General features: G+C 40.2%; 2 protein-coding genes across 4 annotated transcripts; one reads left to right on the top strand and one right to left on the bottom strand.

Moving 5' to 3' along the window:
* The first annotated feature begins 9 nt into the window (after nucleotides 1-9).
* On the top strand, nucleotides 10-25,727 carry lmf1 (lipase maturation factor 1). 3 transcript variants are annotated; one of them, XM_026177321.2, is made up of 11 exons: nucleotides 10-359; nucleotides 6,301-6,610; nucleotides 7,672-7,682; nucleotides 10,196-10,344; nucleotides 17,657-17,722; nucleotides 21,361-21,528; nucleotides 22,147-22,327; nucleotides 23,180-23,333; nucleotides 23,468-23,651; nucleotides 24,107-24,219; nucleotides 25,352-25,727. In XM_026177321.2, exons 2-11 carry the CDS (start codon nucleotides 6,360-6,362, stop codon nucleotides 25,536-25,538), a joined length of 1,464 nt encoding a protein of 487 aa, XP_026033106.1. In that variant the 5' UTR covers nucleotides 10-359; nucleotides 6,301-6,359; the 3' UTR covers nucleotides 25,539-25,727. The 3 variants fall into 3 exon arrangements, with proteins under 3 accessions (XP_026033106.1, XP_026033104.2, XP_080161748.1); XM_026177319.2 differs by lacking the exon at nucleotides 10-359 and adding an exon at nucleotides 5,499-5,734; XM_080305622.1 differs by lacking the exon at nucleotides 10-359 and adding an exon at nucleotides 5,923-6,046.
* sox8a (SRY-box transcription factor 8a) lies at nucleotides 31-3,455 on the bottom strand. The gene is made up of 3 exons (XM_026177322.2): nucleotides 2,828-3,455; nucleotides 1,818-2,071; nucleotides 31-1,724 (listed from the first exon to the last, which is right to left on the bottom strand). Exons 1-3 carry the CDS (start codon nucleotides 3,235-3,237, stop codon nucleotides 949-951), a joined length of 1,440 nt encoding a protein of 479 aa, XP_026033107.1. The 5' UTR covers nucleotides 3,238-3,455; the 3' UTR covers nucleotides 31-948.
* Nucleotides 25,728-27,425: the final 1,698 nt, after the last annotated feature.

Here is a 27,425-nt window from a genome sequence, read left to right as displayed (position 1 = left end):
TTACATGGACGTAATAAGCACAACCTCAGCTTCATTTTTGGTTATTTTTTATTGTCAGTATAGCAGGTCTACACAGCCATTGAGTGTAGGACTTGTTTTTACCCACATTTCTTTCTTCTTTAATAATTTGTGTGTTTCTTGTGCGGTGCCTCTGTGAAAACCTCACACAGCTGTCCCGCCTATCAAACCTTGTGGCTGACGGACAGGACAGCCGCAGCTTGGACTGTGAAATTAACTAATCTCCTCACAGGAAACTCAGCAGGAGCAGCTGTCACAGTGGAAATGAAGCAGCAGGAGGGACCGGGTCTGCAGAGAACAACTGATAGGACCAAGAGGGGCTTCAAAACTCCTGCTCACAGGTACAACTTCCTTTTACGTAAACTACAAATTCAGCAAAACATCTTTTATTTTGTCCAACTATTATACATAACCACGAAATGCAACACATGCTATACCAAACAGTTAAGCAGGCGTGGGCCTTTAAGGCTTGCAGGTCTCCTGTTTTTAATCTAATTAAGAAAAGTTACAATCTCCTGGTCATGTCGATGTAAATCACATTCTTACTGGTGAAGGAATAAGAAGCCCTTTGGAAACGCGTCACTTTCCAAGTGACTTTAATAAAAGTGTATAAAAATTAGGAAACTATTTAAGTTTTAGTGTGGAAAAGTGTTATAAAACGCCCTGTCTGAAATAGGTGCTACTTTCATGCTGAAATTTCATTAGTGTGGCATTTCAGTGGAACATTTTGGTGTCCAGGGCGGGTTTAAATGTCACTCTGCAGGTGTTTGTACTCAAAGTGGCAAAAACGCTAACGTTTTTTTGCCTGAAAATCAACAAATGCAGCAATATATGACACACTATGTGAGTTACAGCTGGCAATGATCATCAATGTTCAAAAATTTTGGTCTGTTAGAAGTCAGTCTATATGGCTATATATTTTTGTCTTCTTCAAGGCCTGGTGAGGGTCGTATAGATGGGCTGCTCCCAGCCAGAGGGAGGACTATGAGTAGGTGGTGCCAAGGCCAGGCTGTTGATCAGTGGGGTGGTGTAAGACCTGCGGGAGGAATGAAAGTATGGGTACTGATACAGGCTGGCAGGGTAACCAGAGAAAGCGCTGTAGAAGCTGGAGTTTTGAAGGTCGGTGTAGTCTGACTGGTTGGCAGACGAGGAGGTGGTAGGGGTGGAGGAAGGACAGATGCCCGAACCCAGGGATGTATACTCAGGTTGGTGTGACCGTGGTGGAGGACTTGAGGAGTTGTAGTGACCCGGGCTCATCCGCTCAGTTTTAATCTGAGGTTTTTGGCCGCCATCCTTGTGCAGCCCGTCGGTCTCACAATTGGAAGAGGTTAGCGGCATTCCAGCGGAAGTCCCACCAGACATTTTGGACGTCCAATTTTGGATGTTGGGAGTGTGACAGTCGGTGCTGGGTGGGATGAAAGTACCGGAGGGGTTGCTGGTTTCTGGCGGGGTTAGAACAGTGGCACCGTGGCTGTTTGGAGGCAGGTACTGGTCGAGCTCGTGAACGTCGAAGGCGTCGATAGTGCCGATGACGTCAGTGCTGAGCTCAGAGATGTCTACGTTACTGAAGTCGATGTTCTGACGGTTGGGAGGAGGAGCAGCGCTGGAGCTCATTGTGTCCACAGACTGACGGTTCTCGTGTTTGGGTCCCATGTGCAGGTCTGTTTTAGGGGTGGTGGGAGGTGTTGGAGGCCCGTGAGACTGACCTGGAACGCAAAATCAAGTGAACCTTAATCAGCTTTTTCACATTTAACTAAAAAAAGGGAAAAGAAACGAAACGAGTATCACAGTGTCATCACCTGTTCTGTCTGAATGGTAATGCTGCTCCACTTCCCCTGTGCCAGCCAGCCTGGCCACACCCGGGTCCATTTTATATAAGCCCTGCTTCTGCTGCTGCTGTTGGACCAGCGCAGGTCTGCAGTCGCCCTGGTCCGGTTTATTGCTCTTGCGTCTCCGAGGCTGGTACTTATAGTCTGGGTAGTCTTTTTTGTGCTGCAGCCTCAGCCTCTCGGCCTCCTCAACAAATGGACGTTTCTCTGTTTCAGAGAGAAGTCTGAGGAGGACAGGGACAAGTCAGAGAACAACCGCTGGCATTTCAAACACAGCAGGAAGCAAAAAAACCAAAAAAAAAAAAAACCTGACAGACTCCTTGCTTCTTTCATCAGTGATGTCAATAACTACAGTTATTCACATAAGTAATCACATAAGAACTCTATACATGTTACAGTTTTGTGTATTTTCCATTTCATTCTACTTTATATGAATACTCCATCACAGAAATACCCACTTACATACTTACTTACATAAGTGCATTAACGCAGGACTTCTTTATTTTACTTAAATAAAGAATATGAATATTTCCTTTTCTTAAAAAATCTACAGTTACTGAGACATGACAAATGAACTAGCAGTTGTTTTTTTGTACTGTACAGATAAAGCCACAATGAAGTGGTTCCTCAGTGTGTATTACCACAACCACAAAATGATATTCCCGCCATAATAGCTTTGTTTATGCACAATCTGCAGGTTTTCTCTCATTTTACTGGAATTCTTTGTTCTTTTTGTTTGTTTCAGTGAATAAAACAGGCCTGTCATGATATTAGATTTACATTACATAATCGTGGTAATGAAAAAAAAGGGGGGGAAACACACAGTAACATAGTAATTTAAAAAAATCTATTGAATTCTACAAAAATGCAGATGCATGGAGGAGTCCAGAGTCTGTAACTCCAGAGATCAGTCATGTTCAGTCAGCGCAGTGTTTCAGTACTGTGCAGGTGCTCATCAGATGAAACTCAGGTGTACTCACCGCCACAGCTTTCCCAGCGTCTTGCTGAGCTCAGCGTTGTGCAGATGTGGATACTGGTCCGCCAGCTTCCTCCGCGCTGCCTGCGCCCAAACCATGAACGCGTTCATAGGCCGTTTCACGTGAGGCTTACTCTTCAGCCCCCTCTCCCCCAGACTGGGCACAGGCACCAGCGACCAGTCGTAACCTTTTAGCACCTGCGACACAGCGTCGCGAATGCAGGTGGGGAACCGCTCGTCTTCCGAGCAGCTCTCCAGTTTTGGCGTAATCCCGGGCGGGCGCGCTGCCTCCTTCGCTTCGGGCCTTACCGGAGAGGCCGGAGACTCTGAATCCGATCCATGCTGGGACGCAGACCCGTCGGTTCCCGCTGGACTGCATGCCTGCTGTGACAATGGCTTGTTCTCCTCAGTCATGTTTGGTGCTGCAAAGATCTACTGACCCCCACCCTCCAAAATCCCAAAGAGCTCTCTAGTTGCGTAAAGGCGCGCGACTTTGTAGAAAGAGTGTAACCCCGCGTAAATAACCAAAATCCCGGATTTGGTCTGTTGAATTTTTCCATTCCGTCTCACATCCTCCTCCAGGACCAGGCAAATTTTGACGAGGGACGGTTACATTCTACTCTTTGTAGCACTTTAGAGCTCATTTCACTCCACCCCTCTTGTCCTATTGGCTTGTGCAAAGCTTGAGTTTCTTCAGAGCCCCTGAGTAGTTAGTCGAGTGCTGTGATACTGCACACTTTGGTATCCAAGTAAATCCAAGGCCAGTACTGATACTAATACTGACTCTGATTCTTTTATCTTTTAAAGCCAGCTTAACTAGGGGAGAGCATGTCATGATTTATGAGATGAATCATTCTGAACACATATTAATGACCAAATCACTGTGATTGCTACTTTCCACAATAACTAGTTATCACATCAAATCACTTTCATGTATTTCATGTATTTTGAAACTGGGTTTTTTGAAGTAATTGAATATAAAAGTGCCAAGCTTCTCTTGTTTAAATGTGATATAGGCAATAAATTAAAAACATCATAGGCAACACACAAAGAATCAGATATTTTCTACAGTTCATGTCTGAGATATTTTTTTTTCACACAAATAAAGCAAAAAACATTAACATTGTTCAGTGGGCTACATATTGATGTGATACCAATACCACAGTTGTTGTTGATAAAAAAACAAAAACAAACAAAAAACATCAGCACCACCTTCAGTAAGTAAATGTAAATGTATTCCATTATTAAAAATAACTGCATGCACATTTATTCTCTTTTTTGGATTCTATGAGGTGTGAAAACCTGTTCCACTGCTTGCCTTTCAATTTCTTTTTCTTTTTTAGAGCTATTATTGCTGAGCTAATTCCCAGATGAATAACTGATTTATTTCATTGTTCAGTAGCTACTCTTTATTCTTCAGCTGTTATTTTCTTTTTAAATGTATCGGTAAGCACCTCATTACTCTTTATACTTTACAAAACAACATCGTTTACTGCAAGCAGGTGACAAGTTAATGGAAAAGTCAGTCTAAGGAGCTGAGCTACCACACGTCCACAGAGAAGCCTCAGTGCACCTCGGTGTGGATTCTCCAAGTCTCTGGAAAACTACTGGAGGGATGGAACATTATTCTTCCAAAAGATATTCCCTCATTTGGTGTTTTTAAAGTGGCGTTGGAGAGCAGTGCCGCTCCAAAATCTTCCATAGTTCTTTCGGTTGGTTCTTGAGACACCTCATGCCCTTTGGTCAGTTTGGAGGAAACCACTCCTGTTAGGACGGAAATGTTTCATCATAGTGTAAAGGTGTTCTTTCAGAACAACTCTCTGTTCGTTTTCAGTGAACCTTCACTGTAAGACCCAGAGTGACTGCAGGCGGAGTAAAGAAAGTGTAGAGAAAGCTAGGAAAAACATAGAAACAAGAGTCTTTATTCTGCTAAAATTCCACTTGTATTCCTTACCTATTGATAAAAACAACAAATTAGTTAGTTTGCTTAAAAATATTATCCCAACTTGCCCGATGAGGCTGTGATGGATGAAACTGTGGATGTCAACAAGACTGTGATTCAACAGATTTCAAAAAGGTCACTGTTTTTTATTGTAATTGGTTTTGATAAATCTTGCCTCTGATATATGCCCTCTATTTAATAATAATTAAAAAGACCAATATTAACAATGAAACTAATAAAAAACTAAACTACAATAAAAACTTCTCATACAATAAAAACGAACTAAACAACAAAACAAAAGCTCAAAATGAAAAAGTCATATTATAAAATACAAAAGTATAACAATAAAAATAATATTAGTAATAGTAATAAAACCTATAATAGTGCTAACCTGTGATCTTCATTTCAGCGTCTGAAGAGGGGAATGCCAGAAAAACTCTGACTGGAGAGGAGAGAAGCAAAATGCCTCTCAAACAGCTTCAGGTACAAGAACCCCTCAATCCTGCTTTATAGATTTCTCTTTAAATTTGTCATCTTAGGCATCAGGTAGATTCAGAACATTTGTACTACGGAAGATCCGTTTACTTCCAATAAATTACATTTAAATTGGTTTTGAAAAAAATGTATACGTTATACATACAAACCGTATAATATCATTAAATTTAAAATGTAATGATAATAATAATAATAATAATAATAATAATAATAATAACATACTTCCGCGTCTGTTCTGTCACGTGACCGTGACATCCTTAAACATGGCGGCAAGCGGTGAACGTGCAGATATCTCTGTGAGGAAGAGACGTGTTGGCAGTAAGAGAACAGAGACAGACTCCGCTGTTAGCGGTGGAGAAGATGGAAAACACTCCAGCAGCGACGCAGAGAAAGAGAAGCCGCTTCTGTCCTTACAGCCCGGGACTTACTGGCTCACTCGCATTGTGCTGCTGCGCTCCGTCGCCTTTATTTACTGTATGTTGACACTTACGGTCTGCAGTCAGTTAGTGTGTGTGTGTGTGTGTGGTAGTTTAGCTGTAGGGGTTTACTTTTTTATCATTAGCATGACAGTCACAGTTTAGTGCCACGGTATCTTAACGCATGCGCACTTTACTGTAAATAAAACTTGCAATTAGTGAACGTACCTACACGTGTGTTTGGCAGTTTTTTAACTACTGTTATTAATGCTCTGTTAGTTTCTGATAACCATTCATTTGAAACACAGGGATGGCGCAGTCAAGGAAATATACTGATCCCATGAATGTGAACGTCAGATGAGTGAATGAGGCAAGTTGTGTAAAGTGCTTTGAGTCTAGAAAAGCGCTATAAGAACCAGTCCATTTATCACGTGTTCTGATTTTACTGGTGCTTCTTGCAAAGAGCTGAGCTCACAACCACCACCAGCGTTTTACTCACATCATAAATGAGCCCCCACCTGAATAGCTCCTGTCAGGACAGCTGTGCCTCATGGAGAAGTTTGCTCTTTAATTTGAGAAAAATAAACTCATTGCTTCTGTCTCACAAACTCATTTGTTTTTTAGTTGTGGCCTTCAGTGTTGCTTACAACCAGAACAAGCAGCTGATTGGTGAACATGGCTTGATGCCCTGTAAGAGCTACCTCAGAAGTGTCAAGCGCTATGTTGGGGGGAAGATCGGAATGGCCGCCATGGCGTACACCCCCTCCGTTCTCTGGTTCTTTGACTGGAGCGACATGGACGCCAACCTGGATGGCATCGCCCTGTTGGGAATGGCGCTGTCAGGGTTTGTCCTGGTGATGGGAATGGCCAACATGGTGATCATGCTCACACTGTGGGTGCTATACCACTCCCTGGTCAACGTAGGACAGCTGTGGTAAGTGTTGGTTAAATCATGCTTTCACTCTCAATAAAACTGGATTAAAAATGTTTTAATGTAGAGCACCTAATCTTAAAGATTGATCAGATAACTTTTTACAGCCAGATTTGTAGAAATCTTCAAAAAACTTTATAGAAGATCTTAAGTTGTAGCCAAATTTAGTGAGTAGAGAAGCCCTGATTGGAACGTTCTGGGTTGATATTAATGTTTGAAACTATTAGATTTTGAAAAACCATTAATTTACTGCTCAGAATGTAAAATAAGTTTCGCATTCCTGCTACAGGGCTTTTAATGTGAAATTAACAGGAAGTGTTGTTAGAAAAATAAAATATAATATATCACTGGGAGCAGAATTTGAGTAGTCAAACGTGGCTACGTAGAGGGCTGTGCAAAAGTATCAAGCCGACACATTTCTTTACATTTTGATTCAGAATTCTCATTTTTCAGTGATTTCAAACTATATTTCTTCAGGCTTTTCAAAGGTCTCTAAGTATTTCTTTAAGTCCTATCAATCATTTAAGTATAATAAAACACCTAACTTGCATTTTTAAACTAATAACTGTGTGTGTGTGTGTGTGTGTGTGTGTTCGTGTGAGTGACTCAGAAAGAATATGTAGGTTCAGGCGACTTTTACGATGGAATATCTTTTTGCATATTAGTCACTACAAGATTTCAAGTGAATTCATTATTAAGTGTATGCTATTGCTATTGCATAGCATACACTTCAGTTATGATTGGATGTTTCCGTGTTTAAAAAGATAAAATTATGTGAACTATTAATGTTGTAGGTCCTAATTTGAAGTGCTCATGCCCGCGCTTATATTAGCATAAAGCATACATGCATTTAAAAACATTCCCTATAAGATGATCCCACAGTGATGGTTACCATAGTCAGCTGTCAACTTCTCTACTAGACAGCAACTGCATATTTCATTTCTTGTATTCATGTTGTGACTTATTTTTCCGCAAAGCATTTTGGCTGCCCAGCGTGTTTGATCTCTCCTGACACCAAACAGTCAGTTTCACAGCATTAACCTGCTTCCTTTTTCTCTTTCCAGGTACTCCTTTGGTAAGTGAACTTCCACAGAAGCTTCCTTTGTTTCGCCTCCAAAAAGAAGTGGATTTGAAGGAAAGCATTAATGTGAGACAGGTGTCTGTGTCATTTATATTTTCATAAAAGGTGAAACTGATTCTGTGAGATGTTTTAAACCTGTGTTGAGCAACACTTTTTAGAAAAATCGAGTTACGGGTCACAATTTGAAGAGGTGGATTTAAATAGTGCTAAAGATCATCAGTGTTTGATCCTTGTTCTTAAAAAAAGAAACAGAATTTTAGTGTGTATTATTGTTATTATTATTATTTAGAGTAAAAGTGTAGTTCATGCTGCTTTTTATTAATGTGTTTTTGGTTGAGTGGTTGTTCTTTGGTAATGCGAGGGCCTGATTGAGTCCTTATGTTTGTATTTAGCACATGTTCCTTAAACCAAAAGCGCATCTATACTGACACATTGCGTTTATTTAGAAGCCTATGACTGTAAGGTGACTTGACATATTTGTAAAGATGAGCCAGTCTTATTACAAAATTCAGTAGATATCAAGATATGCTGCGAAAAAATCAACTACTTTGTTTGCAGCTTAGAGTGAAAACTTAGTATATTGTTTTTTAACGGGGTGAACCCAATAAACTGTCATGGCTATGATGGTAAAGATGGCGGCGGGGGAAGTATAAACATGAGGTTGCATGTAGAGCTTCGGCCCAGATAAGTGGTGAGGTCAGCGGCAGCGCCGTGATTGCCTAATGACACTTTGTAGTCGGAGACGCCAGGCCTGTGTCTGTGTCTGTGGTTGGGCTGTGGCTTCTATTACCCGAAAAAGAAAATTCCTTTTCTCTCATTCTGCTGCAACTTGGACTCATCATCACACTCTGGCTGACAGTGGAGCTGAAAGTCTGCAGATGAAGGTCCACTGTTCCCATATTAGTGCACTTAGCACTAATATTGGGTTGTTTATAGACATTTATAGACTATAACACTAGAATTTTAATAGGTGATTCCATTTTAAATATTTGTTTTTCTTCAGTGCTTGAAACAATTCCAATCCTAATGAGCATATGCAAACCTAAAAATGTAACGTTATATTTGCTAAACATAAGCACTATCATTGTGAGCATATTATACTGACACTGCCATTTAGCTTCCAGTAAAATGTCAAAGTATCTCTGGGAAAAAAGCTATTAGGTAGCCCGTAATAAGTGTCTTTGACCAGTCTGCTGGCGACCCATGTCGAAATACGGTTAGAGGTGGTTTCATTTTAGCAACATGACTTTTGCAAACTGAAATATTTTACACTTCAAATGATGCCTCATGTAGTCCTGAAATAAGGATTTAACCCCCGGTTGAATTCACAGTTTTAAACACAAAGAAATGAGCAGCTTAGGTCAGTGGTTGGTTTATTTCTGTAGTGAAAGACAAATTATCTACAAAACAATCAAGAATGAATCATTCTGCCACAGTTAGAAATTAATGGGAATTTCAGAGAGAGAAATAACTGGAACTCAAATTGACTACTTGGTAGAGTAGCCGTTGTCAAGCAGAGATCTTTGCTGACCTCGTCGAAATCCTCAAGGCTTTTAGGTTGTGGTTTGGAGATACAAAACTTCAGCTTTCTGTCTCATCTTTAGCGGGTGTCTTCTTGAGCTTTTGACTTTGAAGTATGTTTTGGATCATTGTTTTGTGGGAAGGCCCACCCACGATGCATTTTCAGTGTCCTGGCTGAGTGAAGGACATTCTTATCCATTTTTTTTCCTCAGTGTGATGCAGGGATTTTATAATATTGGCAGAAAAAGACCCCCAAAACATAATGTTTCCACTGCCATGTTTGAATGTTTTTAGGGTGGGAGTCAAAAATTATTTTCCCACAAAGTACAGGAAGTGGATTGATGCCATCACAAAATAAAAAATTATAGACTGAGTGCTCAAAATTATGAATTCAGCAGCAAATCAAACACTTATTTCTCTTACTGTACATGCATGACAGTCCTGTTATAAGCTTTTTCACATATGTATGGCAGATAGGCAAAAGATCCACACACTTAGCCATTAAATAGGTTTGCAGTGACCGCTTGGAGGTTCAGCAGCAAAAACCAATCACATAAAGCTGTGTTTTTGTTTCCCATCACTACTGATATTCACCCTGTTATGGCAATAAGTTGGGGTCACAATACATTAATCGGCTGGAAAATGTTACTCCCTATTTTGGCAAAATTTAGAGTTCCTCTCCAACTTTGACAAAGATGTGCTTCTTCAGTTACATCCTGACTTTGACTCCCAGAAACACAGTTAATGTGGCTTTATCAAGGACATTACCAGACAAACGTGTGCCATTCCTCTCATATTTATTGATATTGTTCCAAATCAGAAATTTGACGTCATGTTGTTTTCTTGGGGCGTGCATGTGTTACTTTGTTGACCTGAAGTGTAATGTTCCTGCACCATTAAAGCAGTATTAGCTCTTCTGTGCTATAACACACTGAGCCTGCGTTAAGTAAAGCAGGTCATTGATGATCTTCTGATTGTTTGTGCAGGTTGGGAGAGTCAGCTGTTGGAGACGGGCTTCCTGGCTATTTTCTTGTGTCCGGTGTGGACTCTGTCCCAGGTTCCCCACCGGTGCCCCCCGTCTCTCATCTGTATCTGGACCTTCAGATGGCTCATTGTTCGCATCATGCTGGGGGCTGTGAGTATAGCAGTTTATAAATACACAGAAGAGATGTCTGCAAATGTATAGATCATTTATTGCATGCCGTTAAAACAAGAATACAACTGCTTTGACAGTAAATTCTAGGAAGTAATTTCAAACAAATTCACAATAACTGAAAGATAAATGAGAAAGCTTACCTTTGTCTTCCATTTGTGTGCATATATCTTCTTCCAGTGGCTGTTAAAGTTTCTAAATTAAAAGCCTGACATAAACGCATCTCAGTCATGTGAAGAAATGAAACCGTTTCTGAGCAGCGTGAATGTTTGTCATCGGATTTTAGACTGTTACTTTTGGGTTTTTGCTATTGAGCTCTGCCAGCAGCTGGTGATGCCAAAACAAATATACGGTCGACTAAACAATATGTCTCTTTGTTTGACAGTTTCCATGGTGAATTTTAGACCTCTGTCTGTGTTTTATCTGTCAATCACTGTGTTTTCCACAGATTCAGTGGCATTTTTTCAGTTACGACCACAAAGCGAGCTGAAACGCAGGGAGCCCCCTACTCAGCGCTTCACTGTAAAAGGCTCTCATGGCGTATTTCATTCTCTGATGTACAACGTCAGAATGAATGTTGAGTTTTGTTGCTAAGGGCTACCGTTATTTGAAAGCACCTCAGTTATGCTACAAAACGGTCACTGCATAAGCAAAATGAAAGTGCTGTTATTTTTCAGAAGGCATAAGCAAACTTTAATCTTTTAAGAAAAGATTGAGAAAGTTTTTTTTGTTCTGCTCTTTGTGCCACCAAGATACACGTATCTTAACAACTGACTACTGACCAAGGAAACTACTAGAGATCATGGTTTCAAAGGGGAAAATTCAATGACTTTGGTTATTTCCAAATATTTCATTTATAGGCTGACATTTAGGCATTCAGGTAAAGTTTCCTGACAAGTATTAGATATGCAGATATTCAAAACACTTAGAGGAAATGTGATGATGATGATGATGATGTCTGGGGCTTAAATTTGTTCACTTTGTTGTTTATTGACTAAATACCTCCAAAATTGTGACTAAAAACTGAGAGTATATTATTTTTGTGTGCAAAAAAGAGAACTGCTATTACTAGTGGAATTATTTAGATTTTAATAATTATAAAATTTTATAATTTTAATCTCAAGTACTTATGACGAGTTGTTCTGTTGCAGTGTGCTGCACAGATATACTGCAGTTTTGATAAAATGCATCAGCTCTGCTTGCTTTCCTCAGTTAAATGAAACCAGCTGCTGCACGTTATTGTTCAGAGTACACAGTGTTAAGTGTATGGATTTATAGCAATGGATGATGTTCTGGGCTTTAGCTTTACAAAATATTAGATGAAATTATTATTGGACCTGATTAGTATCTAGTCAACTGATCACCCTCTGTCTAATTGGATTAGCTGATTAGATTTTGTTGATAATTTATTTTGTAATGTTGTTAAGAATGTCAGAACTTTAAGGTTAAGGTCCAAATAGCATTCACATGCTCCTTTTGTCAGGAAATCAAATCCAGATGATAAACAGTAAACAAAGGAACCACACTGACTGTATATTGTCTTACTTTGAAGCTCTGCTGCACATTTTCTACTATGATTATGAGATGAACTTTCCTATATTTTAATTTTTCATGTGAGACGTCCATCACGGGTTTGATGACCTTATAGTGGGAGAGCTTATGATGGTCCAAACTGAGGTCTGCTTAAACGTTACAAAGACTCAGCAACTTTTCAGCAGTGTTAATTGCAGTGCTGTTCCTCCCACAGTGTTTGATCCACCCTGGCTGTATCTATTTATCCATCTGAAAGCACTGTGGTTCAATGCTGTTCTTTGACTTATATATTTGTGAGGATGACAAAGGTTAGCATGTACTTTTAAGGTCCCTGAAAATATAGGAGATGGGTTGGGTATGAGCCCATCATTTTTTATTTATTAATTTCTTTAAGCAATGAAATGTCCTACAAAGTCGCACAAGTCATTTTTCCCAATAATAATTTCATACCACATGCTATTGCTGTAGCATCTAATATTTTTAATATATTAAAAAGGAAAGAATTGGACTATAAATGCATTAACCATATATTATTAATTGGGATGGGCTAATAAGATAACAGTTTAACTAAATGTAATTTTCCGCTTGTCAGCCTTTACCATTGAAATAAGTACATAAATCATTTTAACATCCTTGATAAAAATTTATACCCTGCTCTATTTAAACAAGCCTTACCTTAAGCATAAAAATCCAATTTAAAAGTATACATATGTGCCTTTGTTTTCTTGCTTAACGTTGTTATATAAACCAGATTTTCCCTGCTAATCTTGATTAGAACCATCTCCACTGTACCTTCTGTAGTAAGTAATTACCTCATTAAAACAAGGGGAACTTCCAGCACACTTGCACACACAGAAATGCCCCAGCATTTTATAAAAATATCACATGACCATATTTTATGCTAAACAACAGTGTTGACATTAAAATGTTTAAAAAATGTTGTTGTAATTATTACACGTTTCCCCCTATTTGTTTCCTAATTAGCGTAGCTTAACATATTTAATACATCATGCACATTGAGGTGGCATGTTAAGCTGCTCGGATGCATTTCAATTTGTGCCCTAGCAGCTTGTGTGCAGCAGCAGTAGACTGTGAGGTTAATCAGGCAGAAAGCTACAAAATGTGAAGCTAATTAGATTTCAGAAGATCAAGTCGGCTCATTAACTATGAAGCTCTGTAAATACTTTAAATATAAAGTGTTTTCACAAAAGGGGATAAAAGCCTCATTTTAAATTCTGATTGATGTTCAGCCTTATAGACATTTAGTCCCTTCTATATCTTAAAGGTAAATTAGATAAGTGACCCTCAAATGAAGTCTCAGTGTTGTAAGATGTGATGCTTTTTCAGTACAGTGTTGGGTAGATACATTTTTGAGTATAAGCATAGTATGCTTACTTGATTAAACTTTTGTATGAGGACTAAATTTCTCATGTTACCAAGAATATTGACAACAAAGTCAAGTAATTGATAATAGATCCTTCATCTTAGCTTGCTAGCTGTTTCCTGATGGTTTAGTTGTAACTTTAAATTAAAATTGGTCTTGAAATGGCCTTCTAAGTTTGTTCATAGTAGAGTTTGATCATACTAATCACTGAGGGTATAACAACAGCCCCCCCCCCCCCCCCCAGTAAATTCCTGAGAGTTTAAAAGCGCCTCTTAATAGATGAAGGCAGTAAAAATACTGGTGTTGATATTTTTTTTTTTGTCAGAGAATCAATAAATTATTAAGTTCTACTGTTGCGTATAGTGATTGTAAATGCGTTGTATTATAATTTTTTTGCTTGATCAAACATTTCCATTAAACACAGCAGCTGTAGGAAATATTTTGCTAGGTGTGGTTTGTGGCTTAAATTGGCTTTATAGAGTTAACGGTGTGTAACGTGAGCTGAAATCACATTTAGACTTTGGTTCTTGTGTTGCTGACACGTTGATTCGCCCAGACTGTTGGTGCACATCTGGTCGACTGGGATGGATAGACCTTTATTGCCTGTTATAATAAATAGATGTGGGTAACAATGAGTTCAAGGTGTACAAGAGAAGCTGCTCATGATTCCTGGCTGAATGACATTTTGGCTGTAACTGAAGATATGTTTAAGTAGAAGTCCAAATTATTAATACTGAAAGACTGACGTGGATTAAGGCTTTCATACAGTCCAGCTATGAGTCAAATGTAACTCAGACCTAACTTAAGTGTGAATGAGAGCAGCAAGAATGAGCCAAAAGCAATATTGAGATTGTAAAAAAAAAAAAACCCCAAAAAAGATGAAAGACGCTAAAGAGCTGCTTGGTGCTAATAGGAATTGCACTGTAAGATAGTAATTCTCTGTTTATTCAATAACTGCTAGCGTCAGGTTTCTGACAGCAGTCATTGTATTCATTGCCAGCAAAACAATATTGATTATAGCAGCTTTAACTCTGAGTTCTGAATCATCATAGGTGATAACCCTAACTTTGTATCACAGAGGAAGGCAAACGTGTTTTCTGGGGACAAATGCCAACAGTTTTTGATTTTTCTTTGTTCCCTGAATTATAAGACTTGGGAGAACAATTCAATTTAAAAAAAAAAAAAAAAAAAAAAAAAAGAACAACTTTGCAAAAAAATTAAGGAAATTTGTATCTGGTTGACAATGTTTTTGCAGCACTGTTTCTTGGCTATAAGTCTTATACCCCTGTGTCTACATATTTTCCCTTTAAATGGAGCCACATTCATAGGGAAAATACATTTGTGGGCTGCAACCATGATACGTTTCTCTGTCAGTGCCAAACAGCTTATTCGGTTATTGAATCTTGTTTTGAGCTTCTGGTACTCCAGGTGCAGCTAATCGGGTGCCTGACTAATTGGCATCTGCTCCAAGGATGCCTTGTTTACCAGGATGCCACGTTTGATTGATCTGGAGAGGCCATAGGGCAACTTCAGGCTGGTGTTCCACAAAACAGAGTTGGAAAATTATTTGGAGTGAGTTCTAGTACCATCTCCAAATTGAAGTCGAGTTCTATATAACTGGGAATGTCAGAGACGGGCTTTATTCTTCTGGTGGTGTTGTCTCCCAAAGAGACCTGTCATCACTTAGGAACTGTAGGCAGTGTTCCTCAAATTTATAGTCAAACTTTGAAGGAAGATACGGCCGACGACTCTGCCCAAACAATCCACAAGAGATCACACACAATCCATCTCTGCTCTCACAGTCCTGCCAGGAGGCCTTCCATGACTGCCCTGCACCATCAGGCCCATTTGTGCTTGTGTCGACAACACGTGCACTGGAACATGTCTGCAGTCCTGACCTCAACCCCACTGAACACTTGTGGGATCACCTTGGGTGTGCTGTTCGTGCCAGAGTGACCAACACAACAGCACTGATATCAAATGCTGGCTGAACAGTTGGATGGCATCCCACAGCAGTGTGTGACCAAGTAGAGGTGTCAGGCTGTTGTGGCTGTGTATGGCTCTTCCACATTCTACTTGTTAAACTGCCAGTATGTCTTCTTTCTTCAGACTTTAATCATCCTAAAAATGACACCAAACAAGAGTCAATAGGAGAATAAGCTGTTTGCCATTGGCAGGGAAGATCTGAACAACCCACATACTCGGCTCTCCTGCTCAATGCACAGATGCATTTTTCTTACAGGGGCACCGTTTCCAATGGTATACAATTTATTGCTAAAAAGCATAGTTACAACAAAATAATAGTTGATAAAACACAAATGTCCTTAGTTTTTGTGCTAAGTTTAGATATTATGATTGCCTAGGGTCTGGGTTAGAGTTTGGATTACAATCATGCTTGGGCTTTTAGTCAAGGATGCCTTAAACCTCCTAGAGTTAAGCCTTTAAGCTCATGACAATCAATGGACTGAAAATGTTTGATGATTCATTACCATTGTGTCATTGGCATATGTTGATGATATTACTATTTACTTTTGATAAGTGGCTTCCTGTTTGACTTCCAAGAAAGGCCTTCTTTCAGTATGTTTTCATTCATGTTGGAAAAATGCCATGTCAAACAAAGCAATGTAACACCAGTACTGCTGTGGCATTAACACCACAGTTCCTCTTTTCTGTTTTTATAGTCAGATTTTCATTGTTTGAATCCAATGGATACATTTGTATCCAATTTTCTTTCTTAATAAAATTTTGAGCGGATCATAGTTGTGAAAGGTTGAATCTCTCTGGTGTTCTTTGCTGAGTTTACAGGTTCATATCCTTTCCCTAAGGCCTCTTGATACTGAAGAGATATCTGTTTATGTCAGAGGTTTGTATGTTGGGTAGTAATTGATGACATTTCAGAATCTCATGACTGAATTGAATTATCAACAACATCTTTGGCTTCATCACCTCAACAGCCAGCAGCCAAGTTTGTAATCAGAAAGAAATGTCCTGGTTTTTGTAAATCTGGTTAGAGGTTAGCAGGCGACTTATTCCAAATTCCACGTCGACCACATGACAGGCTGATGTGTCAATATTGACACTTGGGTCCTGGATAGTGTCCTGTTTGCTTAATTCAGTTGGTGGAAAACAAGCCCTGACATTGCATTTCTCTGCATTTTGGGCTTAGTTTGAATCATTTTTTTTGTTTTTTCTTATTTTATTAAGGGAAAATCCTCAGTGAGGGACTATGGTTAACTTTTTATTACAGTCATAATCTGCATCATCAATTTAGAAATACCATGGACTTCTAACAACAGACTTGTGATTCAGTAGCATGACAATTTCTTTTGGCCAAAAACACTCGTAGAGCTCCATAGGCTTTTTCCCCCCCTGTATTCGTCAGCATACTTATTTTTTTTAGCACTGACTCTGTTTATAACTGAATCTTCTGAGGGCTTCTTCTCAATTTGAGGCATTAGCACAACAGGGCTGCACAACTGTGAGCTGCTATTGAGTAGAGAAGGTCAGAAAAGCTAATGATGTTTTCAGACGACAAGCAAATTAGATTTGTTGTGTCAGATTTGATCTTTGGTGGTGGATCCCCACTTTGTATTGTGTCTCTTGTTGTGCTTAAAGTGTGTCAGCCACTGAGGGGCTTAAGTATCTTGTCACTTCTTAGATATGGCTACATGCTATCCTGTTTGTTAGAGTGTAGCATGTTAATGAATTTCTTCTCCATAAAGCATTTGGTTTATTTAGGCTCTGAACATACACTGGATGAGTATGATTTTAGTGATGCCTTAAATTTTCCACTGTAAGATTCATATTTTTGTTCTTTTGGTTGAGATTTTAAAGCATTGGTATTATCATGGTGCCCTGATAATAGACTGAAAGATTGATAAAACTGCAGTGAATGTCTTCGTTTTGAAGCCTCAGCTTTATTTATTGCTGTCGCCATTGTGGATTTTTGGAACCAAAAAAATTACTATATTAACAACCCCAATTGTAACATGTGAATAGAAAACCGTCTCAGAAACCCAAATTTAATTCCCAGTGGAACATTAAGGAAATAGTCATTTTGAATTTAATGGCAGCAGCAAGTTAAACTTGGCGTTTAGGTCAAAGGCTGAGCCAATGCCCAGTTTTACAGAGCCACTAGCATGTTTTATACACATTACATATATATGAATATGTAAATTTGATGTTATTATTTATTATAACTCTCCAATGGCGTTATTATTAACTGGTTCATGTTGAACCATTTCCTTTTGAGACAGATTTTTAGTTGTCATGTGCTGACATCCATTAAGTCCAGCTAAACACAGAAGTGCTTGCTGCTGTGAAGTTTGAAGTATACTGAGGTTGATGTAGCACAAGTTTTATGGTTTTTCTTTTCAGGGTCTTATAAAAATCAGAGGCGACAAATGCTGGAGAGACCTCACCTGCATGGACTATCACTATGAGGTGCGTATGTTGCATTTAATGTACTCCCTGCATGTCCAGCTTCCTGGTTCTCAGTGTTCTGTTGTTGTAAATGCACAGTGCAGCCTCAAGGCCCTTTGACATTTGACACGGCGTGCGCTGCACTCACCCTAACTAGAGTGAAGGACCCAAAAATTGCAGCTGCTCTACGTGTACTACATGCGCCTGCTTCTTGTCACTTCCAAACATGTATCTCTCTGACTTTATATCCTCTAGAGAGTTTGTGACGTATTATGTTCAAATGTTTAATAAAAAGATGTATCGCTTATTCATAAAGACTTAATCTTTGTAACTATCCCGATTAGTGAAGAGTGTGTCGTTTACACAAGACGTCTTTGCCCCCGAGGTCCTCAGAGCCATTGGAAAGGCTTTGGAAGTCCCTGTATATGCATATGAATGTTTTCCTTCATCGTGTGGCTGAACTTAGCGCAGCATGCTTCGTTTCTATTGGCTGTGTGAAGGTACGTCACAGCAGAATGCGCGCAAACAAAAGACACGAATGGGTTTCAAAGGGCCTTCAATCCTCACAGGTTGGGCCGGGAGCTGTTCACACTTGTTTCCTTCACACTAGAACCCCTTGGTGGTTCTAGGAAGTTTGTTAAACATGTTCTGTACAGAACACAGATTAAAATCCCACGTTTGCTTGCGTTCTGAGTACAGTGCAGGAGCCGCTGCAGTAACGACCTCCTACAACCAAAGATTTCACCTAAGCTATCATATTACAAGTGTCCAGCAAAACCAGAGTCGCTTTTAAATTTCCCAAAAGCCCGTTTTCTTCAGCAGTCTGAACGTCTCAGTCTGATTGATATATAAAAACAGTGAACCTTGGCTTCGTCTCCTGGATGATGACAAAGCTGCAACAAACTCACATCAGGCTAACCACAGCAGGGCAGCACATTACAGAAACCGCTGTTGTGGGATTCAATAAATCAAACTCTTACACTGAGTGTGAGGTTGTGCAAATCCAGTGTTTGTTTTTCCCTCGGTGGGACACTCGACCGCTCTAACCAGCACTGCTCGATGTTAGCGGGCCACAGAGGGAGGAGGACCTTCTTCTGTCTTCTGTAATTAACATAGACAGGAATATTCTGGCTCCTATGAGACGGGATACATCAAGAATACTTCATAGATATTCACCCAGCCGAAAATACAATAGGAAGGGAGGTTAGGTTGTAACACACAGGCTTCCATGGAGTTGATAGCTAGTGATGTGTAGGATTATAATGTGGAAGTATAAAGCGCTTACATTTTTATCCTTTCTAATTATGGCTTTTCCTTCTTTCTTTCTTTGACTCTTCCTTATAAAATTTTCCTAGATTTTCCCACAGTTTTAGCATTCATTGCCATACAGGGCAGCAGAGTTTGTGAGGCCAAATATTTTCCACTGTACAAATTTCACAATTTCATGTGTATCGAAAATGTTGAACTGTCTTAACCTCAACTAAATTGATCAAATGTCCTGTACATTGAAAAAACAACATCAGTTAATTCTCCCCATGTTCAGTGTATGAAATAATTATACTCTCTGTTCATATGTCATGTGATTACCATTACATCATAAAGAAAACTCCCCTAAATGACCTTGTTGTTACCAGAAAGATGGGTTGTTGTTTTTTTCCCTCTTCCTTTTGATACCTTCATTTAAACTTGTACAATGTAAAAATAGTTAAAGTTAAACTGATCTGTTGGTTAAACTGTTGATTTTCAGTGTGCTCAGTAGTATTAGGGGCACACAGCTGTTACAGCTGGAACAATGAGAGCCAGATGTTGACCAATTTGAGCAATCGAAGGTAGATGATGTTTAAAATCTCTGAACTGTTAAATTCAAAGTGAAATTCTGCTTTGCTAAGTTCAGTACACACAAACAATAGACACAAGCTTTAAACAGCTCCAGGTTTAATTAGTCTGGTGTGACCAGTAGCTTATTTTAAACTGAGGCTAGCATTAGCTCCACTGACAGTAGCCACTGTGATGTCAGCTGTTGGTTTTGGAGCGCTTATTCTGAAGCTTCAGTCTGACTGCTTTGGTTGTCGCCGATATCGGGCTGAAAGGGTCCCCCTAACTCCAGCTGCATGGATTATAAAAAGCTTCTTTTTTTTTTTTTAAATTGCGATGAAGGGTGAAAACAACTTTTATAATGACTGTGAGTGTATAGGGGTCAATCTGCCTCTAGTAACGCTCAGGAGAGACTGGTACTGGCGAGTGGGTGCCAGTACCAGTCTCAGGAGAGACTGGTACTGGCACTTGCTGATTTGTTAGTTCAGGTAAGTGATGAAGTCAAACATCTCACATCCAATTGGCGTGTCTCGTATGCAGCACACTGCTGAAACTGCTTCAGCCTTCTCACACTTTCATTTCAGCTGGAAGCTCCTTTGCAGCCCACTTGACATGACTTGCTGTCATTGAAGTCTGGTCTCTTCTGCGATGGCGGTTGTGCTGCTGCTCTCTCATCAGGTTTTGAAACATATCTATATAAACTATACCAATTAGAAATGACCACAAGTGGAAATGGCCGTCTTATTTTAACTGTAATGATGCATGACAGCGCTGGTTCAGTTCTCAGAGCTTGTGACTGTTGTGTAGCTGTATGTAGCTTTGTTTGTAGCCTCAGCTACTGTGCTCACTGTATCTTGCTTGAATTATTAAATAAACTATAGATGCCTGCGGAGGCAATTCTTTAGCTACATGACAGTTATTTAAGGTTAGTGTACCAGAAAATGAGTTTGTAGGATGATTTGTCAGGTATAATGTGGAGCTTATTCCACGCTGGGTCACTTTCCCTTTCCTGGTCCAATTTCAACAGTTAGCAGCCTACGCCGTAATGTAGACACACACGCACGCACACAGGACCGGAAGCCAGTGGTGCCAGGTGAACCTTATTAACCCCTCGGACACAGTGCTCCCTTTCAGATGAGCAGAGGAGCTGCAGATCTCCTCCTGTCCTGACTCTCTGGGGGCTGTGTAGCTGTGTTTCAGCATAGTTGCTGTTTTGTTTGCCTCTGTATGTTTGTTGTAATAATGCTGGTTTCCAAGTCCTGTGGGGTTGTTTGGCTGTCTGAGGTCGCAGGCCCCTTGCCCTTGGTCTTCCAGGGGTGTTTCAGTAAGCTGCAAGTTTAATAACCCCAATTTTCTGCAACATAAAAACAATAAAGGTTTGGGTTAGGATGCCAACTGTCTTGTTTTCATTTTTCCTACGCCTATTCCTGTGCTATATTTATTTTTCACTCCCTGTAGCAGTTTGCATATTCAGCTTTTACATAGCAACCAGCTCATGCACGCATAATTTACCAGTCTGTATGAATCCTCTGGGGTTTTTTTTTTTTTGGGGGGGGGGGTGCATAGGTGTGGTTGCTGTTATTTAAATAGGTTTCCATCTTTATTTAGACATGGAAATGTTTCCCTCAAGGTGTGACACTATAAATTAATTTTCATCCCATCTCAGACAGTTATTGCCAACGTAAATCTGAAAAACTTCCATCTTAAGCTGTGAGCAGACGGTGTTTGGAAAATGTTTGCAGATCAGAAAAACTTTGCAGAACTTCAGGGAGGAATCCATTCATTAAAGATGAGATGTTACCGTGGCACTTGTCACCTTGACCTTGAGTTTTTTCTCTGTGCAGACCCAACCAGTTCCCAATCCCATGTCCTACTACATTCACCGCTCTCCGTGGTGGTTCCATCGCTTTGAGACCTTGTCGAACCACTTTGTCGAACTCATCGTCCCGTTCTTCACTTTCCTCGGCAGGCGGCTGTGTATGGTTAATGGAGCAATCCAGATCCTTTTCCAGGTAATTTACACTGTTCACAAGCCACAGAGAGCAATGAGAGCAAAGGCTGAATGATGATTGATGTTTATGGCAACTGAGATAACGATCTTAACGGTGGTGCCAAGGTAGTAATGATTAAGAGGGGAGAAGTCAAACAATAATGAAATATAAATGCACCTACTGATGTGATGTTGTTGGCTCTGTTTTGGAAACACTGTTCCTGTTCAGTGTTTGCACACACACAGGTTTAACCAAGGCGGGCTGCTCAGATAGATTTTATGTCATTTTATTTTTCATTCCTTGAAAGTTCCCTTACTCTTTGAACTATGAGTTAATGGCTTTAATGTTGGGATGTTTAATTGCATTTAGCTATTTTATCCATTACTGTACACTTAAACTGAATCTGTGCCTCATGTATAGCCTGTGGTAGGCTCCCTGGTAGCCTACACGAGGTGAACACGAAAAACAAAGTAGGATTTTGAGGTACTGGTGCTGCCCTTCATTTTGTTAGAGCTCATTGGGTCGTTCATTTCTTTAAAAAAAAAAACATGTTTTCCAGCTTTTTAATTGGTGCTGAAACACTGCTGCATCATCTCTCCTCACTGTGCCTTCTCTCTGTCCCATTATTTTGGGCTGCAGGTGGTTTTGATAGTGAGCGGGAACCTTAGCTTTCTGAACTGGCTCACCATCGTTCCCAGTTTGGCCTGCTTTGACGATGCATCGCTGGGCTTCTTGTTTCGCTCTGGGGCTGGAGCCAAGAAAGCAGTGCTGGAGATACAGAGTGAGGATGTAGCTGGACGCACCCCAGCACCTACCAAAGGTATGCACATCCCAAACTGTGCAAACGCAGGATATTGTTGTCTACTTATGAATTTGAAATGTTGGTATTCAGCAGTACAGACTGACAAGGCTGCATAGCATCTGGTTGTGCTAGAGAAGGAATTATGGGAATAAAAAGGATTAGCACTTGGAGAGCTGAGTAGCTGGGAAAAGAATGACATCAAGTTTGTTGGAATTTAAAGTAACGCCACTTACATTTTTACAATACAGACTGCTGAAACTGGTAAAAGTGTGAGAGTGGCCCCACTCTAATTGGTCCCACTGGACCTATTAGTGTCTTTGCTTCACTGTAGCATAGTAAATATGAAATAACCTGGTACCTGGAGTGTGGGCCTATTTGAATCATTTGAGCAGAGCCAGAAAGTTGGTCCTGGTGAGAAATGATTGTGGGTAGCCTGATGTGTTTAACATGTGTTGGGCCAGGCAGAAAGGTAGGAAGGAACTGATGCAGACTTAGCAAATGTTTGCCAGTACCAGCTACCCCGGCACACATCGTCCACACCTTTTTTACTAAGAAATAGTTTCACTGATCACAAACACATGCAAACACGCCGGCTCACTCGTTAATGCCAACCTCCACTGCTCCAGGCCAGACACTAATAAATGTGTCACCTTGATTTAAGGTGCAGTTTTCCTCGGCTTCAGGTACAGGTTTGGGGTGAATACACGTTTTTTTTGGCTAAACAGGAGCGACAACATGCATGTGCAGTTTCATATTTAGCTGAAATGGAGCAGATGACAGAGAAAGCAGTGGGCTCTATCCAGTGACAGAACATTAAGATGCATTTAGAAGTTGTTTTTGTGTGCGTGTGTGTGTGTGTGTCTGTGTCAGGTATGTTGATTCGTCAGGTGGTTAACATATCTTTGGGCATTCTGATTGGCTGCCTGAGCATCCCTGTGGTGACGAACCTGCTGAGTTCCAGGCAGGTGATGAACACATCCTTTGACCCGCTGCGCATTGTCAACACGTACGGAGCGTTTGGCAGGTACAGCGAGAGGAAACGCATATATTAGCAGACATATTGCAAATTAAGATTTTTGCATACTAAAGAAATTAGTGAAATTTAAAAAATGTGATCCTTTATTCGTTTTATTTAATGTTTCCTCTCCTTCTGTTCAGCATCACTAAGGAACGTACTGAGGTGATTTTCCAGGGCACTCTGAGCCCAGATCCCAAGGACCCTGAAGCATTGTGGGAGGAGTACCAGTTCATGTGCAAGCCGGGGGACGTGTACCGGCGGCCGTGCCTCCTCTCGCCGTACCACTATCGACTGGACTGGCTCATGTGGTTCGCTGCCTTCCAGGTGAAACCTCACTACAGCATTTTTTTTATTTATCATCCTAATGTTGATAAAGAGTTTCAATGTATTAATATTATTGTTGCTGTTATGGCTGTTTATATCTAAATGTAATCAATGTGGAAAAGCTTTAGTACCCCATTTCCAACACTGGGGGGCAGTGTTTCCACGATAGTGCTGCACGCTTGTTTTAAATCAAGCCAGAACTGTCGTGTTTGCCCTTCAGGCTTCATTTGTGTGTCTCTGTCTCCCTGTATCTGCTCATTATTTCCCTTTTTCTCTCTCACAAACACACATTAAATTCCCTTGCCTCCTCTTTCTCACTTATTTGATTCCCAGTGTGACTCGTTAAAATTCTCCTCTCTCCTGATTTCTGTCTCTTCCTCGTCCTCTCTTCTTTCCGTCTCCTTCTCCTGTGTTTATTTCAGTTTCTAACACATTGTCTCCATCTGTTCGATCAGACCTACGAGCAGAGCGAGTGGGTGATCCACATAGCAGGACGCCTGCTGTCCAACGACAGCACAGTCCTCTCACTTCTCGACCACAACCCGTTCCAAGGCAGAGACTCACCCAGGTAAACGCACACAGTCTACACCAGCCTCACCAAAACACTCCCGTTAAGTTTGGGAAAGTCCTCAGAAAGCTACAGCTAAACTTAGACGCTGGTAAAAGAAAAGGGATAAGTCCAAAACCACACTCATTCACACAGCAGTGAGCCACCACAATGGCTCTGTGGAGCTGATTGCTGAGTGGAGTCGCTTCAGTAGCGCTTCACAGGAAGAAGAGAGCAACTCACACGCACACAACCTTTAGAGACGTAACACAACCATCAAGGAAAAGTGTGTATTATGTGTACAATGTTCACCTGCACTGGTCTCTATCATCACCAAACCATTTTTAGCCAGCAGTGGAAGGATAGGCACATAACTAGCTAGTTGAGGCATGCTAAGTAACTAGCTAACCGGGCAGATCTTTTTCAGGCAGTGGAATCGTCTAATAACAAACACTACATTGTTCCTCAGTGTTTTAACGTGCATGAACACCAGCGGCACAACATGCTGGTATGACCATCATGGTCCAACCCATACTGTATATAAAAGATGGACAACACACACTTTGTCGTTACACAGTGATTAGTTAAGTTCTGTTGTTGCAGCTGAAACTTTTTTCTGTCGTTCTTAAATCATTTGTAATGTTTTTTGGTGATTTGTGTTGTGTGTTGTACAACAAGTTCTTTGGTCAGTGTCTGTTGTTTTTAAATGTGCTATATAAATAAACTGGACTATTTTCAATGTCACCATCTCGGTGTTTTAAAAGCAGATGTGAGGATTGACAGGAGGACTGCTCATTGACTTGTGATTGATAACACAGGTCTGCAAAAAAGCTTTTTCAGCTGCATGGAATATTTTTGGTAAATTTTATGTTTTTTTAGGGTGCTGAATCCAAAAATGATCTCAATTTCCCTCCATCACATACATTTTTTTTTTTTTTGCAAAACATGAGTTTATCTTAAAAAAAAAAGCGATGAAAAAAATCAATATTTCAGTATTGTTTTCTAAGATTCCTTACCTTTTGCTCTGAGCAAAACAAACCTAACAAACTCACTGTTGTTGGTAGACACAGTATTATAAGCCCTGAAGAATGTATGCTGACGATAAAAATCATTACTTCATGTGAACGCAGTTTTGGGCTCTTCTTCCTTGCAGGTGGGTTCGGGGAGAACATTTCAGGTACAAGTTCAGCCAGCCAGGCAGTGCCAGCGCAGCACAGGGCAAGTGGTGGCTGAGGAAACGCATCGGAGCTTACTTCCCTCCTGTGAACCTGGAAGGACTCAGGGGCTACTTCCAATCCAGGAACTGGCCCCATCCGCATTTACAGCAGAACAGAAAGTAAAGTCACGGTGAAGAAGGGTGGGATTCGATTTCATGAAGAACTTTTTCATTGATATCGAGCATCCACACATTTATTCCCACATGATGTGAGGGTTTTTGTAAAGCTTTCAATTAAAGGTGGGAAGTTGCCCGCCTTTGTATATCTGAATGAGTGCAGTTTCTATATTAAAAGGGATCTACACATATGTAATGATCAGCTTCCCTGCTTTTTCTTGTGTGTGTGGTTCATGCAGAGAGATGTCCCACCATATTTGTGTCTGTTCCGACAGTCTTTTAGATAGTTTGGTCATTTGTGTCACTACAGATGTACTCATACGAGACACATGTTATGCAGATGATTCACAGATCTACCTCCCACTGAAACGCAAATCTGTGAACCCTCTGAAGAGTGTTCGATTGTCTGGAAGATGTTAAGATATGGATGACTTTAAATTTTCTCAATCTAAATGAACAGAAACCTGAGATCATTGTCTTCAGCCCTAGTGACCATTACGACCTCGGCCCCTTAGAAAATTATAAAAAACCGTTTGCGAGGAATTTAGGTGTGATTTTTGATTGTAATTAAACATTCAATAAACAGATAAATAATGTGATCAAGACCAGCTTCTTTCACCTTCGCTTACTTGCAAAGGCGAAGCCATTTCTCTGCTTCAGAGACTTTGTGAAAGCAATCCATGCCTTTATTTCATCTCGCCTCGACTTCTGCAACAGCCTTTACTCTGGTGTTACTTCGTCATCTATTGTCCGGCTAAAGCTGGTTCAAAATGCTGCGGCAAGGCTTTTGACTGGCAAGTGGAAGAGAGAGCACATATCCCCTACACTCGTCTCGCTGCACTGGCTGCCAGTAAGGTTTCGAATTGATTTTAAGATCTTGACACTTGTTTTTAAAACATTGCATGGACTAGCTCCTATATATATCTTTCTGATCTTTTAAATTGGTATACTCCGGCAAGATCTTTGAGGTCTGTGGCCCAAATGCTTCTGGTTGTCCCAGGTCTAGATTAAAACAGGAGATTGGATATTTTGCTGTGACTGCTGCGAAACTGTGGAATAAACTGCCTTTACATATCAGGACCTGCAACACTGGATACTTTTAAAACTCGTTTAACCTCTTAGGACCTGGCGTCCACATCACATACAAAGTTTTTCTCTACAAGGGCCTGATATCCACTTACGAGGACATTATACTGCAACTGTTCTATTGAAATTTAAAGCGAATGTCCTCATGTGTGGATCTAATTTTTCTCAGAAACAAAAATCAGGTAAAAAAAAAAATCAATAAAAAAAAATCTGGTAATTCTTTATTTTTAAATTCATCAGGTCCCAATCAGCTCAAATATCAAAGAGAAATTTCAAATGCATGCCATGAAAGAGTTCGGGTCTCAGGAGGTTAAAGACCCATTTTTTTACTCTTTGGCTTTTAATTCTGTACGAGTCTGTCATTATTTTATTATTATTTTCTTATCTTTTATTTTACTTTCCTTTTTAATTTGATCTGATTATTTTATTGTACAGGTCAACAGTTGTTGTTTTTAAAAGTGCTATATAAATAAATTGATTTGATGGTTGCCTTGTACCAACCATGACTGCAACCCCTCCACTGTGTATTCAAACTGTGCTGAAGGGTCCCGGAGCAAGTAAGCATCACTTTCACAGTTAGCGATCACACTACTTATATTGCTCGAGCCAGCTGATCTGTACACAGCAGTTACTATGAAATAAGCTAGAATACTTCCACTGGGTACAGTTCACCAGATCATGTGAGTCTGCTTTTGGTAGCTTGTTTACAGTTAAAACAGTGTCAGCTAAAACTGAACTTGGGCAGGTGTAAAACAGCTTGTGTGCTCATCCAAGAAATCAGCCGTGTCATTTCATTCTGTGATGTAAA

Source organism: Astatotilapia calliptera, chromosome 8 (assembly GCF_964374335.1).
Source record: "Astatotilapia calliptera chromosome 8, fAstCal68.1, whole genome shotgun sequence".
NCBI lineage: Eukaryota > Metazoa > Chordata > Actinopteri > Cichliformes > Cichlidae > Astatotilapia > Astatotilapia calliptera.
Note: the sequence above shows the minus strand (reverse complement) of the source record. Positions and strands in the feature narration are given on the sequence as shown.

What these genes read in the sequence shown, in the direction of transcription:
- lmf1 (XM_026177319.2), top strand. Translation starts at nt 5,524, where the DNA reads ATGGCGGCAAGCGGTGAACGTGCAGATATCTCTGTGAGGAAGAGACGT. An exon ending in CTCCGTCGCCTTTATTTACT is followed by an intron (nt 5,735 to 6,300) that starts GTATGTTGACAC and finishes TTTGTTTTTTAG; the next exon opens with TTGTGGCCTTCAGTGTTGCT. An exon ending in TGTGGTTCGCTGCCTTCCAG is followed by an intron (nt 23,652 to 24,106) that starts GTGAAACCTCAC and finishes CTGTTCGATCAG; the next exon opens with ACCTACGAGCAGAGCGAGTG.
- sox8a (XM_026177322.2), bottom strand. Translation starts at nt 3,237, where the DNA reads ATGACTGAGGAGAACAAGCCATTGTCACAGCAGGCATGCAGTCCAGCG. An exon ending in ACGCTGGGAAAGCTGTGGCG is followed by an intron (nt 2,072 to 2,827) that starts GTGAGTACACCT and finishes TGTCCTCCTCAG; the next exon opens with ACTTCTCTCTGAAACAGAGA. An exon ending in TTACCATTCAGACAGAACAG is followed by an intron (nt 1,725 to 1,817) that starts GTGATGACACTG and finishes TTTGCGTTCCAG; the next exon opens with GTCAGTCTCACGGGCCTCCA.